General features: G+C 42.5%; 3 protein-coding genes and 1 long non-coding RNA gene across 8 annotated transcripts in view; 2 read left to right on the top strand and 2 right to left on the bottom strand.

Annotated features, from left to right (window-relative positions):
* Nucleotides 1–6,167, bottom strand: part of ft (cadherin-related tumor suppressor fat) — a 55,666-nt gene extending 49,499 nt beyond the window's left edge. The window contains exon 1 of the mRNA XM_022817190.2: nt 298–6,167. Coding sequence (XP_022672925.1) covers nt 298–5,598 — 5,301 coding nt within the window. The 5' untranslated portion in view covers nt 5,599–6,167. The remainder of the gene's footprint in view (nt 1–297) is intronic.
* LOC147758858 (uncharacterized) overlaps nt 1–10,685 on the top strand; it is a 43,972-nt gene extending 33,287 nt beyond the window's left edge. Inside the window, exon 3 of the long non-coding RNA XR_015319505.1 lies at nt 6,163–10,685. This is a non-coding gene — a long non-coding RNA (uncharacterized LOC147758858). The remainder of the gene's footprint in view (nt 1–6,162) is intronic.
* A 1,414-nt stretch (nt 10,686–12,099) lies between these two features.
* Nucleotides 12,100–14,041, bottom strand: LOC111255329 (immediate early response 3-interacting protein 1). Of its 5 annotated transcripts, none has more exons than XR_015319504.1 (4): nt 13,848–14,041; nt 13,306–13,471; nt 12,871–13,061; nt 12,100–12,692 (listed from the first exon to the last, which is right to left on the bottom strand). XR_015319504.1 is itself a non-coding variant. In XM_086978017.1 (4 exons), exons 1-4 carry the CDS (start codon nt 13,689–13,691, stop codon nt 12,689–12,691), a joined length of 249 nt encoding a protein of 82 aa, XP_086834143.1. In that variant the 5' UTR covers nt 13,692–13,813; the 3' UTR covers nt 12,100–12,688. The 5 variants fall into 5 exon arrangements, 1 of the variants encoding a protein (XP_086834143.1); XR_002675427.2 differs by having other exon boundaries at nt 13,306–13,422; nt 13,848–14,035; XR_015319502.1 differs by lacking the exon at nt 13,848–14,041 and adding an exon at nt 13,688–13,809 and having other exon boundaries at nt 13,306–13,422.
* Nucleotides 14,042–14,287: 246 nt separating this feature from the next.
* On the top strand, nt 14,288–17,073 carry Spase12 (Signal peptidase complex subunit Spase12). The gene is made up of 4 exons (XM_022817193.2): nt 14,288–14,515; nt 15,475–15,621; nt 16,116–16,178; nt 16,761–17,073. Exons 1-4 carry the CDS (start codon nt 14,483–14,485, stop codon nt 16,794–16,796), a joined length of 279 nt encoding a protein of 92 aa, XP_022672928.1. The 5' UTR covers nt 14,288–14,482; the 3' UTR covers nt 16,797–17,073.
* The last annotated feature ends 1,301 nt before the right edge of the window (nt 17,074–18,374 follow it).

The following is an 18,374-nucleotide window of genomic DNA, read 5'->3' as shown; positions in this document are numbered from 1 at the left end:
ATATATATATAGAAAGATCAATTCGAAACATTTTTAGACCTAATGCATGAGAAACATCCGCCCGACTATAAATAAAACAGGGTAAAAAGCAGTAATGATTCGGAGAGAAGTTTGGTTTTTAAATGGCTCACAATTCTGACTACTTTGCAAAGATGAAGCACGTAACTTTCTCAAGTTACCACTAATATTACCGGGTTCTTGATGTTTTTTTAATAAAAGATAAAAACATTTATATTTGAATTTTATGCAAATAAGCGATTGTATTTAATTAAAAACATAACTAATTCGTTTCCTTACGGTGGCGTTTGCTGTAGTTGGCGGGCTTGCACGGCGGTCCGTCACGAGAATGGTGAGCTCATAAGGTCCGGGTTGCTGCTCCCGATCTAAGGGTTCAGCCGTCTCGACGAGTCCTGTATGTAGGTCGATGGCAAAACGTCTGCCCTGGGGCGCTCCTCTAGCTGCCACCGCTGTAAGGTAGTATTCTAATTCCGAACTGGGCGCCGATGGTAACGCTCGCACGCTTAGTACTGGCGTTCCAACAGGTTCATTTTCACTCACAGACCCGATGTACTGTTTACGCTCAAAGCGTGGCGCCGGCCTATCGCTATCCATGGATGTTGATAGAATAGTCACTGTTCTATTGGTGAAACGCCGCTGAGAAAGTGACGCTTCGTCGTAAGCTCTCACTGTTAACTGATAACTGACTTGACGTTCGGAAACAGGAGGCAATCGACGACTTAGAAGAATTTCGCCAGTGCTTCTATCCAAATGGAATAGATCCTGATGACCGTGACCATCTACCAATTCATAGCCGACCCGACCGTTCGCACCAGCATCAGGATCGGTAGCGGCTACGACAGCAACTCGATGACCTCGTTCAGCTTCAGCCGGCAACGAGGCAGCCGGAAGTGAGATGAAACGCGGGGCATTGTCGTTAACATCTTCGACGAGTACTGTAACAGCCTTGTGTGCACTCCTCGCCGGTGTCCCGTGGTCGATCGCTGTTATCGTTAAAGAGTAGCTATCGACCAGCTCGCGATCCATCCCTCGAGTGGTGTACAAGGCCCCTGTGTCAGGCCGGATACGAAAGTGCATAGATTCCGTGGCAGGACTCTGCGCGCTCAATGCATAAGTGATACGAGCATTCTGTTGCGAATCACGATCGCTGGCAACCACAGTTGCTACCAGTGTATCGGCTGGTACCCCTTCGTGCAAGGTGCGAACTATTGCGCCGTTCGGGAACACCGGAGCATTGTCATTGACATCTGCCACGCGTACAGTAAACAGGATTACCGATGTAAGTCGAGGCGAACCACCATCAGACGCAGTGATATTCAATGTGTAAACTTTGTGTAGTTCATAGTCGAGTGGCTTATGCAGCCGGAGTATACCAGTTGTAGGGTCCATACGAAATGTGTCCTTAATATTTCCAGTTCTAATGGAAAAGGATACTTCGCCATTAACACCGAGATCGTCATCTGTAGCAGCGAACTGGTGGATTCGAATACCAAGTTCGGCATCTTCAGGAACTTCGGCACCCTGGCTATAATTAGCTGGTCCATCGATGCGAAACACGGGGGCGCAGTCGTTCTCATCAAGGACAGTCACCCGAACCATTGTCATGGCCGATCGACGGAGGGTCGGTGGAGCAGCATCACTTGCTACCACCGTCAAACTAAACTCAGCCTGACGCTCTCGATCCAACCGCGCTGCCAGAAAAATTTGCCCACTCTGTTCATCAACAGAAAATGCATCGGCGTGCTTGCCAACTAGCGCATAGTACACTAATCCGTTTACCCCAGAATCAGGATCGCTGGCGGAAACCCGCGCCACTTGTGCACGTAGTGGGGTGGCTTCCGAAAGCGAGACCTTATAAACAAGTCGACTAAAAGTGGGTGCATTATCATTTTCGTCATCGATGTGGACTACCACACGAGCTGTGGCTGACAAGCGTGGTACGCCATTATCACAAACCGTTACCTCAAGAGTTAGATCTCCATGGCCAAACGTCTGCACAAGTTGTTCGCGGTCGAATGACCTCAAAGTTCGAATGACGCCTGATTTCGTATCCACAGAGAAATCGCTCAGATGTGCGGCAGCCAGTGAAAAACTGAGTTCCGCGTTGCGACCACTGTCATCGTCTGAGGCAACAAGTGTGCCCACATAACTGTCAGGTGGCAGGTTCTCCACAATGTGAAAACTCATATTTTTCGCTCCAACGTCATAACCTTCGAATCGCGGTGCGTTGTCGTTATCGTCAAGAACGTGCACGACAACGGTTACCGACGAATTACGTGGGCGCGTTCCGTTGTCAAACGCTGTTACTACCAGCTCATAAAGTTCATGCTGTTCACGGTCCAGCGGACGTCGAACGAATAGCTGTCCGTCTGGAAAGATTCCGAAACGAAGGTCCTCATTTCCCGATGAGATGTTGTACGACACTCGGCCATTGTCGCCAATATCGCCGTCACTTGCGTGTACAGTAAAAAATCGCTCGTTAAGTGCCATCAGCTCGGGAAGGCTGGTTTCATAAGATGCCTGATCAAAGGTGGGAGTGTGATCATTTACGTCTACCACAGCAAGAAGCACACGCTGGCGAGCTGACATGGGAGGATTCCCACCATCCGTTGCAATGATATCTATCTGAATGATTCGACCTGCATGATCGTGTAGCGAACGTGTAAGTACTAAAATTCCATTGTCCTGATCAATCGCAAAAAGTCCGTCACTGCTGTCTTCTAACGAGTAGCTAATGCGAGCATTGTCCCCGTCGTCGATGTCTTTTGCTTGTGATAGAAACAACTCAAGTCCAACTGCGAATGATTCAGGAACTCTAATTTCTACGTAGGGTCTTGCAAATACAGGAGGATTATCGTTCACGTCTTCAATATGTATTCTAGCAGTACATGTAGTAAAGTTAGCAAGCGTGTTAGCTACAATAAGCAGATCTACGAATGATGAGGTTTCGCGGTCAATAGTTACTGTGCCACTTGTTCTAATGACTGCTTGCAGCGGGTCGATACGGAACCATCCGTGGGGATCTCCGTCGACAATGGAATATTTTGCCCCATCGAGTTTTGATAGTTGACCGATTTCTCGCCCATGGCCACCGCCTATAGTCCCAGGGTCCTCAAGAAGCTGAAATGACTTGTCACACGATGGTTGCGGATGAAGAGTTGGTTGGTCGACTCGTTGTTGTTGTTGTTGCTTTCGGCTTCGAACGAACACGACGACCATCGCTGTACTTGGCGTGTTATTGATTGTGCTTTCCCCAGGGATTACCTCGAAAGGCTCGACGTTTGTGGCCATAACTGTGATCTCATATCGCGCTTGTTGACGCACATCGAGAGTTCGGGTATTTACGATCTGGCCGCTGGATGCATCAATCGCAAATCGTACTTCGGCTCCGCTGACTATACTATACTTTATTTTAGCATTTTGCCCCTCATCAGGATCGAACGCTCGTATCCTAGCAGTAAACTCTCCAGGCTGTAACCCGTCGTTTACTTGATAGAAATATACGCCAGGGTATATCGTTGGTTTATTATCATTGACGTCGGCTACATTTAAGGAAATATCTAGCGTTGAGGAGAGCGACGGCGTGCCATTATCCCGTGCTATAACCTTTAGTTGATAATGAGAAACTTTTTCTCGATCCAGTGTCGTCTTCGTCGTCAGTTTACCGTATGCTGCATCAATTTCAAACATACCACCGTACAGCATTTCTACCGATGGATGAAGCTCATAAGTGATTGACCCATTGGCTGCCAAGTCCTTATCAGTAGCGGCGACAATGGCGACGAGTGTGTGAGGCGGTGAATTCTCACTTAAAGTCACGTTTAGCTGTCCTCCAGGCGCAGTGAATGTTGGCGCTTCGTCGTTTTCGTCTAGGAGCTGAACGCGCAATGTCGCGTACGCCAGTTTCCTATTCGGTCCTCCATCGTGAGCTCGTATTTTTAGTTCAACAGAATCCTGCCCGGACAACGCCTCACGATCTAGCTCTCGAACTGTCGTTACTAATCCCGAACGTCTATCGATAGCAAACCAACGTCGTTCATCACCCGCTTCGATGGCGTAGAATACTTCAGCGTTTATGCCGCTGTCTGCATCGGTCGCCGTTAATGACTCAACGAAGCTGCCTGGAGGCGTACGTTCACTCAGTGAAACCATGCACTCGGCCTTCTCGAATTGTGGTGCATGGTCATTGACGTCATTCACTCGCACAACAAGGTGAGCCGTCGACGCGCGCATTGGAATGCCCCGATCGGTAGCGACTACAGTCAAATTATAGAAGGGAACCCGCTCGCGGTCGAGTACACCGGCCACACGAAGTAAGTAGAAATCACCTGAGTTCTGAAGTCGAAAGTGGGCCAGCTCATTGCCGCCGATAACACGCAGGTCAGTTTCACCATTGGGACCTTCGTCGCCATCGACGACCGAGATGGCTGCTACAACTTGGTTGTTTTCCGCGTTTTCATCCACTGACGCGTCCATGTCGGACGCTTCGCCGAAGACGCGAAACGAAATCTGCGGGTCGTGGTCATTGCTATCGAGCAAATTGATGGTCACGTACGTCCGACCGTCCTGCCTTGGCGAACCATGGTCACGCGCAAACACCGTCAGAACACAGCTTTTATTCGTAGCGTGACCAATGTGCTTGCCTTTTTCTTCGAGTTTGATCGACGCGGTGACAGGACAGTTTACCCGGTCGATCCCTGTAGTGATAACTCCCGTTTGCGGATCAATTGCAAAGCGAGTTTCGCCTTCAGGCAGATGATATGAAAGACGTGCATTGTCCCCAATATCAGCATCTGTCGCTCGAACCTCGAGTACCCGCGAGCCAGCGGCGGCGCCTTCATCGAGGCTGACAGTATATGCTGATTGGTCGAACATTGGTGGGTTATCATTGGCATCTGACAGCGTAACGTTGACAAGGAGGTAGCCTCGAAGCGGAGGTTGGCCCCCATCCTCAGCCGACACATTAAGCCGGTACGAAGGAGTCTGCTCGCGATCGAGTGGGCCTACGGTTGCAAGATAGAGGTAGACGCTGTCAGCCGTTGGGTTTGTCGTTGTCCGAAGCTCGAACTTGCCGTCATCGTTGCCCCCCACGATGCGGTAACGTAACGACGCGACGCCGTTTTGACCGACGTCTTTGTCGCTAGCGGCGTCGAGCAGAACTCGGGTGCCGACAGCACTGGCCTCACTCAGGGTCACGGCTAGCGACGATTCGGGGAACAGAGGAGCATGATCGTTGGCGTCTAGAACGATGATTCTCACCTCAATCGGATACGTTGGCTGGCTAGACAGCACAACTAGATCAAGACGTTCGCTTGGCAGAGATTCACGGTCGAGTACAACCGCGGTGCGAATCTCGCCAGTTGTCGCGTTTAGCTCGAACTCGTGCGGCGGCTCATTGAAGCGATATGTGAAATTCGCCCGCATTGGAATGAAGCCCACGGACGTGCCTATGGGAAGGCCCTCTTTGATTTCGAACACTTCACGAGTCGTCCCCCCGCCTGAGCCTACCGCGAATGCTACGAGCAGCAGCCATAGCATATGGCATCGCGGTAGGCCCGAAAACTTTAACCGCGTCTTCATTGACACTCAACCTGAAGCTTTTGTTATTTGCAAATGTGATGCTTGGCAGTTTCAGCTGTCGACTTAACTACTGATTTTTCCGTCATTTCGGTGACCCGAACCATAATACATGTCATGAGAACTAGTAATTGTCATCTTCATTAATTTTTTACATTTGTTTGTCAACAACAAACGAAGAAGCAGCCGCATCTACAGAATTCACATACTGCTCGTTTTCTTCACGGGCACTAACGATAGACGATGAGATCAACTAGTAAAACGTGTTGCTAATCCTCGAATTGCACCACCGCAAATAGTTCCCTGTCAACGATTCTCACTGTTAACTACTTTCGGTGACACTCCCATATCCAATGTGGTAGAGAAAATCGTTTCTTATAATTATAGAAACATCGTTGTCGTCTTCAGGTATTATAACAAGCAATAAACTTCATAATGGTACACTGCATCGAAGTCATCATTAACCACTTCCAACGTACCGGTAATAGCAGTAAACACAGAAATACACTTTCACCCAGAAGTTCACCATGACGAGCCACCAATCGATGTTATTTGCCTTAATTACAGGTACGCCACCTCCGGCAACTGCGATTTGTTGCGAGACAACAGGCTCCGACCAGCTGCTAACTACAATGTCGCAGTCATAATCACTGTTACCTCGAGTTTTACTGCTGCGACTACCGGCGCGACACCAAATTACATTGGCTACGACGGCTCATGACAAGTAGCTCGGCCGGTACGCCAAAAAAACGAGTAATTGAACGACAAACGCACATACAGCGCTTCGAAACATGCATAGCTTAGCACTCGGTAGGAGGAGATAACTGTCCGTTACTACCGTATAATGTAGAAATCACTTCACCTGCACAGTACGTGGCTAAAGCCTAGGGGACTTTGCTGGTCGATGAATCGCACTACAATGGAAAACCTCTCTCAACTGCTGTTCGTACCTTACTGAACTACCCCTCAGTAGCACATCCACCGCTGACTGAACCGTGTAACTGACTGTCGTACACACAACGATATTCCAAACAACTATACCAATTCAATTGCAGCGATATCGAGCGGTGCCATGCAGATCCCGTTGGGTCGCGGAGTTTGTTCTTCACACACCGACTGGCCCATGGCCTCTGCCGTGCTTCTCTATCTCTTACTGTTCTACTCGGTGCATCACTTGCTCTTGTCGTCGCGGCTGTTTCGATTCCTTCTCTAGCGCGACTCCAGAGGCGGTAGCAAAAGCAGCGGCGACGGCTGCGGCATCATCAACAGCAGCAGCAGCAGCAGCGGCAGCGGCCACGGCGGCGAGAGAAGCCGCGTGCACCATGCGTCCGTTTGTACTTTAGCAGCTCATAGCAGCTTTAGCTTTGACGAGAACTAATCGGCAGGCAGCGGCGATCGGCGAGTGCTACCAGTTTAAGCGCCGGCCGACGGCGCGGTCCAGCAACTAGCATCGACATCGAGCGTCCACCGGGTAGCTAACCAGCGGCTGCTGCGGCAGCAGCAGAAACACCGACGGCGGCGGCGGCAGCAACGGCAGCCACGACCGTAGCCCTCCACTCACTTCTTTCTCCTATCGAGCTTGGCTGCTGCTGCTGCTGCTGCTGCTGCCGATGTTGTTGTTTCGCTGGCGCTGTTGGTGTGGATGCCCGCCGTGGCGTTCACAGTTGTCGAGGTCGGCTTCGTCGTCTTCTTCGTCTTTGCGGCGTCTTTGCTTTTGGCTTCCTCCGCTCGATGGAGCACCAGCGATCGGCCAGGGCACGGAGGAGCAGCAGCGCCACACCAGCAACGACGGAGCGGACCGATCCTCGCGGAACTCGAAAGCGACGACGAAGCAGAGAAGAGAAGAGAACGAACGGGCAAGCGGCTCGGTATCGAGCAAGCCTGGACGAGCCTCTAAGCGCAAGCACGATGCGGTCGTTAAATGTCTCGCTGCTCAACAATTGGTTGCTTGCTTGTCCTTTTCGTTTGTCCGTATAGCGCGACTCAGCTGCCGGCCGCCGCTGCGGTACAAACGGGAGCGCGATCCACCAGCAGGTCAGCCGACTACCTGCCTACTTTCTGTTCTCGGCCCTAATGTACCAGCCAGCGACAGCGAGAATCTACTTAGAGGGCTACGTTCAGGAGGACTCGCAGCAGCGTGGCGACAGTAGCAGCACCGCAAAACTACCCTTATTAGCAGCAACGACAACGACAAAGGGACGACCAGCAAGGTGGGTATGCATGATCATCATTAAGTACTAAACAAGGCTGCCGCGCTACTGCTGGGGGTACTTTCATTGCCAACCGGGTGCACGCCTCCCGGCTACTTGAAAAACGGCTACTTGAACCGACGGAGCAAAAGACAAAACCAAAAAATGAAAAAGATATCATGGAAGAAAAAACAAGGTAGACCCAACAAGAACACAAGGTAACGAATAGCAGCGGCAGTGACAATAGCGGGTAAGACGACCCACAGGACAGTCACCCCCGTCCTTACCTTCTACCCCAACTTCTGCCGGTTTGACACGAACAAGAAAGCGTGAAGAAAGACGCTACTTGCCAGAGACCAAACCTTCAGCAACAGGTTTCCTTTGGTAATTTACAGATAACTCGCAATAATTTCTCTAGCTTCGACGTAGCCAAAATTTCGACACTACCTCACGCAGTTGAAGAAGGGAACAGGAAGAACTTTAACTAAACGAAGCGCCCGAGTCACAGGTCAGGATAAATGAAACATCAAGCGATAGCCGCATAACAACAATAATAGTAGCGCGATCTTCTCAAGCATATTCTTAAACTCCAAATGATTTGAATAGGAAATAATACAGGGTGAATGACTTTCACACTGTTCGTACATTCGGCGGCAAAAAAATATAGTGACTATAATTTAAAATCAACTTGATAAAATTGTATATACATATATATATATATATATATATATCTCTTCATAAAATGTTCCATTATTACTGTTGCTGGGATTTGCGTTCTGCATTACTCGACTATTGAATATGACGGCTAGTTATTGTAACGGGGACGACTAATAGTCGCCAATTTTTGGACGATTCGCGGAACTACCTAGGCAAGCAGTTCGCTGTTTTGTTTAGGTCCACTGCTCCTTTTGTTGCAGCTTTGATTCTGGTTTGCTTCTAAGCGTACGCTACCGGCAGTGCTGTTACGAGAGATCCATGATACAAATGGGCCTGCTCGCTCTGATCGGGAGCTGCACCCAGGGGGGGGGGGTGATGTGTTTGTAACACATTTGTTTCATTACTGGTATTTTCTCAAGGTTTTTCAAACTCACGTTACGAAAAATCTATTCAGGAGATAAAAATGCATGGCGAATGCCCTCTATTGCTAACTATATAAATATAGAGCGTAGGAAACATTGTGTATGAAAGTCGATGCTGTATATGTATGATGCTCAATGACCAGAGCGCGAAAGAAGGCTACATATGAACCAAATGCAAGAAAAGTCGATCCATAACGAGAGCTGATTTCAATAATTGGAATAATACAAATGTGTCGTAATTAGTTCACGCTGCGAAGCTTTGTGAGTCCATTTAAATAATATGCATTCTGTGGCTTATAGCAAAAACATCTAGTTACGAATAGAGATCAAAACAGGTATTTGCTGCAAAGATATGTATCCACACTGTCTTATGCTGATTGCTTCGAAACATATGCCTGCTTTCAGTATACGTAAGACCTAAAGTCGTAAGAGCGAGATCTGAAGCCATCGCCGACAAAGTTCCACAGGGGATTATACAATTCGTTTCGTCAAAAATGCCAATAATGCAAAACATACGAACAGAGGAATTTCATCTTATCGAAATAAGCCTTCCTCGATTTACATTCATCACATGTTGCGTGGCAAACAATAAGCGGGTAATTCCCGAAAAGAGAATCGAGAACCTAAGAATTTCAAATGTCGTTGAAAAGTAATCCTAATATAAAAGGTCAATATTATATCCTAGACTAAATATTTTCGCTCAGTAATTAGGGCGAATCACGATGTAAGCACACTCTGCATAAATACGTTATATCGGCTCGTTAGCATGCCGATTAACTCTTAGTAAGCCATTTTGCTCATGTACAGATATCTTAAGATGTGTGTGATACTTGCCACCTGCAGCTTTTAATAAGTTTTCCGCAGCCAGCGTCAACGCTTCCTAAACTTTCTGTTCTTTGAGACGCAACAGATACATTGAAATCATTAGAGGAAGAGTTTTACAAAGACGCATTGAAAAGGCTATTACAGTTTCAGTTCTAACCGTAAGTGATGTCACGATGCCACGTTTTTCATGGCAATTCGATTCATTGAAAGGGGTTTGAATGCCTTTGTTAAACAGCAGAAAAATTTTGAAGCTTGAATCTCTTAAGTTCCCGCTGACACGAGCGACCACCGAACAGTAAAAACAGGTCTCACCGGGTCCTGGAAAACTCTGCGACACCAAGTATCTTTTTGCCTTGTTTAAACTTCTATCGAGACTTATCATGGCGCCACGTTATATTGATCTACAAAAATCACAAAGCATCCGAATCTGAGTAGAGAATCAGACTCGGACAGGTTTTTGAAAACGGTGGTGCCTAGGTTCCTCATGGAAAAGGTAGCTAAAAATCAGTTATGGCAAAGTTTGAGAGGATCAGTTGTTCCCGTAGTGCCGTAATGTAAACAAATTCCCGCTTTCACTGTTTACCCCATTCATATATAGTCATAGATAATTTCGATTGAATATTACATATGGCATAACAATATTTCTTTATTTCCATGCTCTGAACATTTAGCCACGCGTTCTGCGTAATACTAGCCAAAACATATTGTCAACCTTTGTGATCTATTTAGTAGGCGCTTGACAAATGTCCTCAGTCTACCTTCGAGGGTTATTTTAGCTGAGTATTGGTACCAGAATGCTATGTCTTGCTCACTGGGTGTACATATAAGGACAAATCTGTCCAGAGTTTTATAAAAACGGGTGGAAAGGTTGACACTGTGCTCCCCACCGATCGATATTGTCTCGTATAGATAATTGCCAGTAGTCCTGCCACCTGTGCAAAGTATGTATACTCATTGTCTTCTCCAAAAAGCAAAATGAATCATAAACACTTCAGTATGTTTTCTTTAATTTTTTTTCTAGTGCCTGAAACTTCCTTGCTCCAATAGCAGTACTATGTACGAAACGACGATGTCAAATTTAGAGATACAAGCAAAGCGCAGTAATACAACGCACATAATTACATAAACGTCTAAGAAAATGAACTGATAAGGACAGCTTGCCAACCAAGAACCAGCTATGTCTTCACAGTCACCAACAGTACCGAGATTGCGAGACTGATGCAATTAGTGCCAACATGTATATGTTTATTTTTTTCAAATGTTTGCTTTCGGCACCAGACGGCGTTGCAGACTTATATTAGCGTGTATAAACCTAAACGTATTTGCGTATTACACGTTATTTAGATCAACATATTACATCGAGCACATCGACAATTAAGGACATGCGCTGAATTCTAAAGGAAGAATTTCGAAAGCTAGATTTTGTTGCATTAGTTCCACAATATCAGGCGCGATGTACTCTAACGACAAAAAAAAATCAGACAAATCGGATAGTTAGCTTGGTTGGCTTGCTTTTCAGGTTAGCTGAAGATCTAACCCGGGATCCAGTAAGCGTTATTTTGACCCCTTACAGATGTCGCGACGTAAGTAAAATGTTTTAAATTTTACTGTCTGCTAGATAAAACAAAATATAATTCCTATTCCTAAAAATGACTTAAGTTTTATAAACTTACTAGCTTACAGCAGAACTGTGATGATGATAATACAATTTAATCATAAAAAATAATATAAAAATAGTCGGAATTTTGATGTGATTTAAATCTGATTTCCCTATGGGATAGTACCTTCTGGTAGATTGATACTGTTTGAAGCTAAGACACTCTGATGGTAGTACTTTCAGCAATCGGCACCTCACTGAGTTGATTCCTTTACAGCAATTGATTAAGAATAAGGATTATCTTGGAATAACTACCATGGATTTAGTAAAACATTTGCTTATGGAAAGACAATTGGGGCCAGACGCCTGTATCCAATTAATGACAACTCTTTTCATTCATGAAAATATGGGTCGCTGGAGCGACCTGCAGTGGCTATTACTGTAATTAACTAAGACTCTCAATATAAATATTGTAAAGGTAGTAGCAACAACAATAGTCGAGCCAGATTTAATATGAACGACCAATCCGAACTCTTTATTTAAAACGGAGCTCTAAAAATTATTTTCAAAAACTACCTACACAACCCATTAACTAAGATCGACAAATTCACCATTCATGCTAAATAAAAAAAGGTCCCAGAAATGTATGAGCTAACATAGATACAATTACCAATACCACTGATGATATTACCAGTTACAAATCGTCATTCTTAACTAGACTCTGAATTACGTAAAAGCATGTTTCTATAAAACTAAGCTGATTTTACTGGGAAGCTTTCAAGTTCAGCTCACTAAATAAAATAGAGCAGATCAATATTTTTTGTGCTTTATTTATTTATTTAAAAAAAAAAACTCAATTCGCATATATCTAAAAATATATGATATTCGATTTTACTAAATTGGTCTCGTATGATAGAACGTATTGTAGACGTTTCTTATTTTTTATTGCGCATTACCTGGAACCATAGTAATCGTCAACTTGTATTCTATGCACATGCTTAGCATCATCGTCAGATCCTTTCGGCCTCGGTTTCCGGAGACCTTGAATTTCCATTGTACAGGAATCTGTTCGAATTGTCTCCGGATAACGATGTTGATATATGTCGTAGCAATGATTCTTATATCGTTATTCTCAACTGAGCGTTTCTTACGATAGGCAATGTGTTGATATTTTTCTCGATTCAATATGCAAAATGTTTATAACTTGTTATCTGTAGAGAATCATTCGATAGTTAACGATGTAGATTGTGGATCTAGCATTGAAGTCTATTTCGCCCATTTAACGCACTAATCGCGACATATTAGTTTCGTTCGGTGTGCAGTATCCGGCATGAATTGCTCTCTATACATAACACAATCGCTCGTTTCATAGACATCATCTTTCAATAAGATAAATCGTCGTTTTACCTGTAACAAGATAAAGATACAGACACATAAAGATACACTCGGAGTCACCGTTCGCTGTTCAAAAATTTTTATTCTAACACAAACTATAAAAACTATATCTCTCGTATATATTTTAATTTGTAAATTCCAAACAACAAATTGAATAAAAGCGGATTAAATCAAATAAAAAGGTGATTACGTATTGATTTAGATGGTCAACAGTTGCGCAGTGGACATGCATGCAAACGCCGGGATGTTCGCCTCACCAGATTAATTTAACCCCGATACAGATGATGTTGAGGAATATCAGTGGAATCTTTGCCAACTTCACCGAGTAAATTATATTTGCTATTTGTGTTTTGGCACCCGGCTGCTGATATCCTTGTATAGCTGAAAAGAATAAAAAAATGTATAACAATGCGAAAGAAAAACTTCATTATCCATTCGATTTTCTATTTTGGGTGAGCAATTACATTGCTGTAACTGTTGTATACAAATCAACAAAAATTTATACATCTTAACTATATATATTCAAATAAATTGACAGAAACTTATATATGTATATAGATATATATATATATATGCACACACTAAAATAAACCGTACAAGAGAGAAGTAAAGATTCACTTATTACCAGCGTCTCGGCCGAGGCCATACTTGCAGAGAAACCGCTCCTCGTGGAGAATTGCAATTGCATTCATCACTAACAGAGCTGCTTCCAGTAATGAGTAGATGCCGAAACCCATTTTTCCTGGGGTAACGGATCATAAGTGGCCAGTTTTATTGCACCAACACATTGACTGATAGATATTAAGTAGGTGAAAACATTATCCATGTTCGCAACAACCATAAATTAGCAAACGCTAATTCAGAAGTTGTCAAAATTTGTTGAAATAACTTATTGTAAACAGTGTTATGTACGTTATGATGTTTGCATCATGATATAGTATAATCTCTTATCAAAAAACCAAAAATAATTATAAAGACTTGGAAGCTGTTAAGATATGGATACCAACGCATCCGAACGATCAGAAGAAGACATTTGCAAATTGATAACTCTAACTATCTCCAACACAAAAACAACCTATTTTTTCATCTGCTAAACTTCAATTAAGCGAATTTTATCGTCTGTTATACATATACAATGGACCTCATATACTCTTAAATCTCACATACTCCGTTAAGCTCTGAGTTACCCAGAGAACTGGATTTTCAGCTCTTTCCTTTTCTTCTTCTTTTTCACACTTTTTACGTTTCCATATAATTGTATTATTTGTCACAAGTTTCGTGCAGGATGGCAGTAGGATCAAAGTTGTCAGCTGGTTTGAATCTACCCTAAGCGACAGAACTCGTCGACTAAATAGAGATATCTTATGGCCAACGAAACCCACAATAAACAAATTATAAAATGCAAAGATAGCCAATGATAAAAATAAAGCAACAATTCATCTAAGGCGATTTTCATCTAAACACAACCTTTAATCGGACCTAACTAATGTCCATACCCAAATTTTAGAGTTGAAAATCCGGTTTTATTTATTGGTATCATGTCGAAGCTGTCTTAATGCTCGGAAGAGCAGTTCCGACTTATAGCCCGCTTTCATTTCTGCTTACATCGAACGTGTTTTGTTGTGACGTGTTGGGGTCACCGTTGAGAACGCGAAGAGCAAGCGACCAGTCGGTGGAGCTAGAATAAATTTCCAAGAAAACAGAGCCCGTAATATACTAAACGCGTTGCAGAATATAGCGCAGAGAAGGAAATATTCTGTGGCTTTTTCATTAGCGAAAACGTCCTCAGTGCTCTGACAAGAATGTTCTCGTTCCTCAATTCGTGGTTTTCAATGGTGAGTGTATGATTTCGACCTGTGACAGGTGGCCTATGGCACCTTTATGCGCTTGTATGTTCTATCTCCCTGTTATAGCAGAGTGAGTAACGTGTATGTCAACGCAATGGGGCACGTAGTACTTTAGGCTCGAACCCGAACGAATTTTTTGTACTGCAAGCCAGTCGTCTGAAGTAATGCGGCTAAAATTCCCAACACAAAACATAAGCGTGTGGCATAAATAATGAAGGGTTAGGACAATTCAGTCCTAATTGCTCGAACGGGGTCCACTGACAGGTTTTAGGTAGCTAAAGTGCGTTCGGTTATACATATAGTGCGCAATAATTGTAATCCTCTAAGTAACGTATATAGTCTTATTAAACGACCGCGTGAACACCTGCTCATAGTAAAGCTGGTGGAGTTAATGAGAATTATGACTGGCTGTTAGAACCTTGTATTGAAGGCAATTTTGCGTGGCGATTTAAAAAAAATTGACTATTAATTATTGGCCAAGTTATAACTACGACAACATTTATCGGAACTTCCATATTTATTCGAATGTGCATATCGGGCTGGTACCGTGATCTCAATTATAAGTACCTTATTAATTATAGATTTCATTTGATTCGGTGTTCATTGGAAATGGTATGCATGGTATGTAAGTGATTTGTGTGAAAATGGCTTCTTTGGCATCTACATAGTTAAATAATAATTATACGTTTGGAATAACGTAAAGTGAATAATCTCCTCGTGTTAGTATACGTGGTTTAGGATGATACGGATTTAGACTTCTTTCGTAGGTTTTTTTTTGCATTTTATTATCAATCAGGTACCTCTTTGATAGGTCTCCTAGCACACATCTTAGTGCTTCTGTGTTGCGATATTGGATTAAACTTCAGTAAGTATTATGGTTGCATAATTTACATTTGACACTCTAACGGAGAGGTTTATTACTCGCATTTTTTTCCTTTCTGTCTTAGGATTTTGAGGGCCAAAGACGGGCCGAAAAGATCTTCCAGTTGATCATCGCGCTCTCAGCTGTTATTGGATTTTTCGTGGGATTTGTCTTTCAATTGTTTTCCTATTCAATCTTTACTCTGGTTGGAGGCTGTATCTTGTCATGTATGGTACGTTATATATATATATATATATATATATACTTGAAGCTAAATCTGTGTACATTTAAAATCTGTTCTATTTAGAGTTCAAAAAAAGTTTCAAAGACAGTCTGTCAAATGTTGCTGTTGGCTACACAGGAATCTATATTGTGTTTCAACGGCTTCTTACTCCTTGTAAAGAGTTAAGGAAAATTTTGTCTTCTTACACTATGTGTCATAGTTATATCATAAGCACGATCTCGCTTTTATTTATTTATTCACTTCAGAAAGAACATAGGTGTGCCATCAAAAAGCAAAGACCGCAAGGGTTTTATTGACTGGTTACATGACGAAGTTCAATTTCAGTGCAATGGACAACACTTGATCTCGGCGACACTTGGCGTAGAAAATCCTTTATAAAAAAGTCTAAAGAGGTTTTTGTTGACATATTTTTAACAGGTGGCTATTTTATTTCATAGTCTATTTCATACGAATGTTTGCACGCATGTTTTCTTCCACTTCAGATCTGCCTGTTCAACTGGCCGTGGTTCCAGCTAAAACCGCTTAACTGGCAAAAGCCCCTTGAGGTGTGTACTATTTCTGCACACTTGCTTAGCTTCAGAAATACTAAGTAAACGCCCCATGCGTGCCTCGGTGTCTACAAATCTAACAGGCGCTAAATCTGAATTGGTTAAACATTTTTTTTTCGATCCTGAGTTTAGGGGCACATGGCTTGGTCGACCTCTGCATTCCGACAAAAGCTAAATTTAAAAAGTTGAGGGCGTAAGGATGTATTGGTAACTTTTTTGTATTTTGGTATTTATGACATTTTTTAGTATTGGCATTTATAGATGACTCATTATAATAAATTACATATTATGTGCAAAATTTCACAGTATCAGGTGCAGTGTCATTGAAATTGTTGAAAATTAATTAGTTAAAGAGCAGTGAGATTTACTTTATTTTTAGTTTTTGTTTTACTCGCTATTTTTTTAAAGAATACAACGGAAGTCATAATTTTTTTCATCTCTAGCCAGGAAAGGCAAGCTGGTAGATATTTTATATCACATTATTTTTAGTCATTAGTATAGTGGCTATGTTTTTTTATGAAGTTGATTGTCTGTGTTTTGCGGATATTCCGACTATATCATTTTGCATTTCTATTCCAGCCATCGTCACCGGGAGACACGAAAAAAACGAAATAGAGGCGATGTCATACGTGTGCAGTAAGAGTGGCCGGCCCAAACGAGTGATTCTCTATTTGTGTTCGAAAATGGAAATTAGCTGTAGCAACTTTTTAATAAAGTCGAACGATGTTTGATTTGTCTTCTTGGGATCATGTATAACGCCAGTTGCAACCCAGACAAACTGCAAATGTAATATTTTTTAATTTTAACTCTCCGCCCTAGTATCGATACTAATGTGAATATACCGACTTTTGTAATATATAAATAAATATATAAATGCATATGAGCAAAAATATTTTTTCCATTTTTTTTCATACACGCTAATCTGTATATCGTATTTTTGGCGAGATTTGAAGGAGCGGCCTTTGCATTTTTGAGCTAGAGGTTAAGCCATTCAAGGCGTCCGTATAAAGGATTTATTATATCATTTGCTGTCTATACGCAAGCGAAATACTACTTACTTACCCCATGTAGACTTTCAAACTGCTTAGTTTAGTCAAGAATGAGAGCTCAATGCGTAGAAACCAGATAAGCTAAAATCGGTTTGTTCAACTTTCCGTCTATAATTTGGACATACTAATTTAGTAACTTAAACAATATGCAGGTAAATGTAACAAACAGTGCCGCAAGAAGTTTAAAATAGAATAACTATTTTTGGATTTGATCTATATAAGCCATTTAACTTTGTTTTTACTGTCTTTATGGTACAGGATCTATTCCTAGAAAATGTATAAGGTAGAGAAAAAATTGAGAAAATAGTTTTTTGTTATAGATTTTTTTTCGCTCAACTTCAGTGTCCTTAGTTCTAGTAAACTGTGTCTGCTATAGGAGTGAAAGAAACAAGGGGTCTGTGATCTTTCTTTTTTAAAGAAAGCTCATAAACGTACTGAACTTAACTTGGGTTAAGATAACCCAAGTTAGTTCAGTACGCTTATGAGTTCGCGCTTTAGCCATATATCATGCAATTGGTATCGAACGTATATACACGGTACGAAATGCATCAGGGTACGGTTAAATAATACAACAAAGGCTCCTACGTCCAGAGGTAGGTAATCGTGCAGAAGAAATCCTTACACAGTTTCAAGAGTGCCTCAAGTCATGTAAAGAGCTTATAAACTTTTTCGAAGCTTTTGTTGTTAGAGAATTGATCGAAAGTGAAACATGCACTGCAAAAGCTATACTGGTTTTAGTTACTTGAACAGGTGTTCTTATGTTTATCTTAATACGATGCGTAAATTTGGTACTAAAAGCATTAAATTTGCCATATTCTAATTCAACTAAGTAGATACAGCAAATTAATTATTGATTCGAAATTAGACAAACTGCGGCCTCTAAAGGAAAGTATTTTAAATTAAAAAAGTTACTAATAATGTAAGGGTCCTTGATAATATTTTAATTTATTCGTGATTCACGTAAAGTTAACGCATGCTCATAACCATCGAGCCTATCTAGGTATATGACAGTTTCCCTTATACTCGTGTATTGAAGTCTATACATTTACTGTATACTATTAGTCTCTTGCTTGACGAAAGATCGTATTAGGGTAACATCTCAATATAGGAATCAGTATATCAATATAGATATACCTTATTATAT

Source organism: Varroa destructor, unplaced genomic scaffold, assembly GCF_002443255.2.
Source record: "Varroa destructor unplaced genomic scaffold, Vdes_3.0 BEIS01000001.1, whole genome shotgun sequence".
In the NCBI taxonomy this organism is placed as follows: Eukaryota; Metazoa; Arthropoda; class Arachnida; order Mesostigmata; family Varroidae; genus Varroa; species Varroa destructor.
The sequence above is the reverse complement of the archived record's forward strand: the minus strand, read 5'-3'. Positions and strand labels throughout refer to the sequence as shown.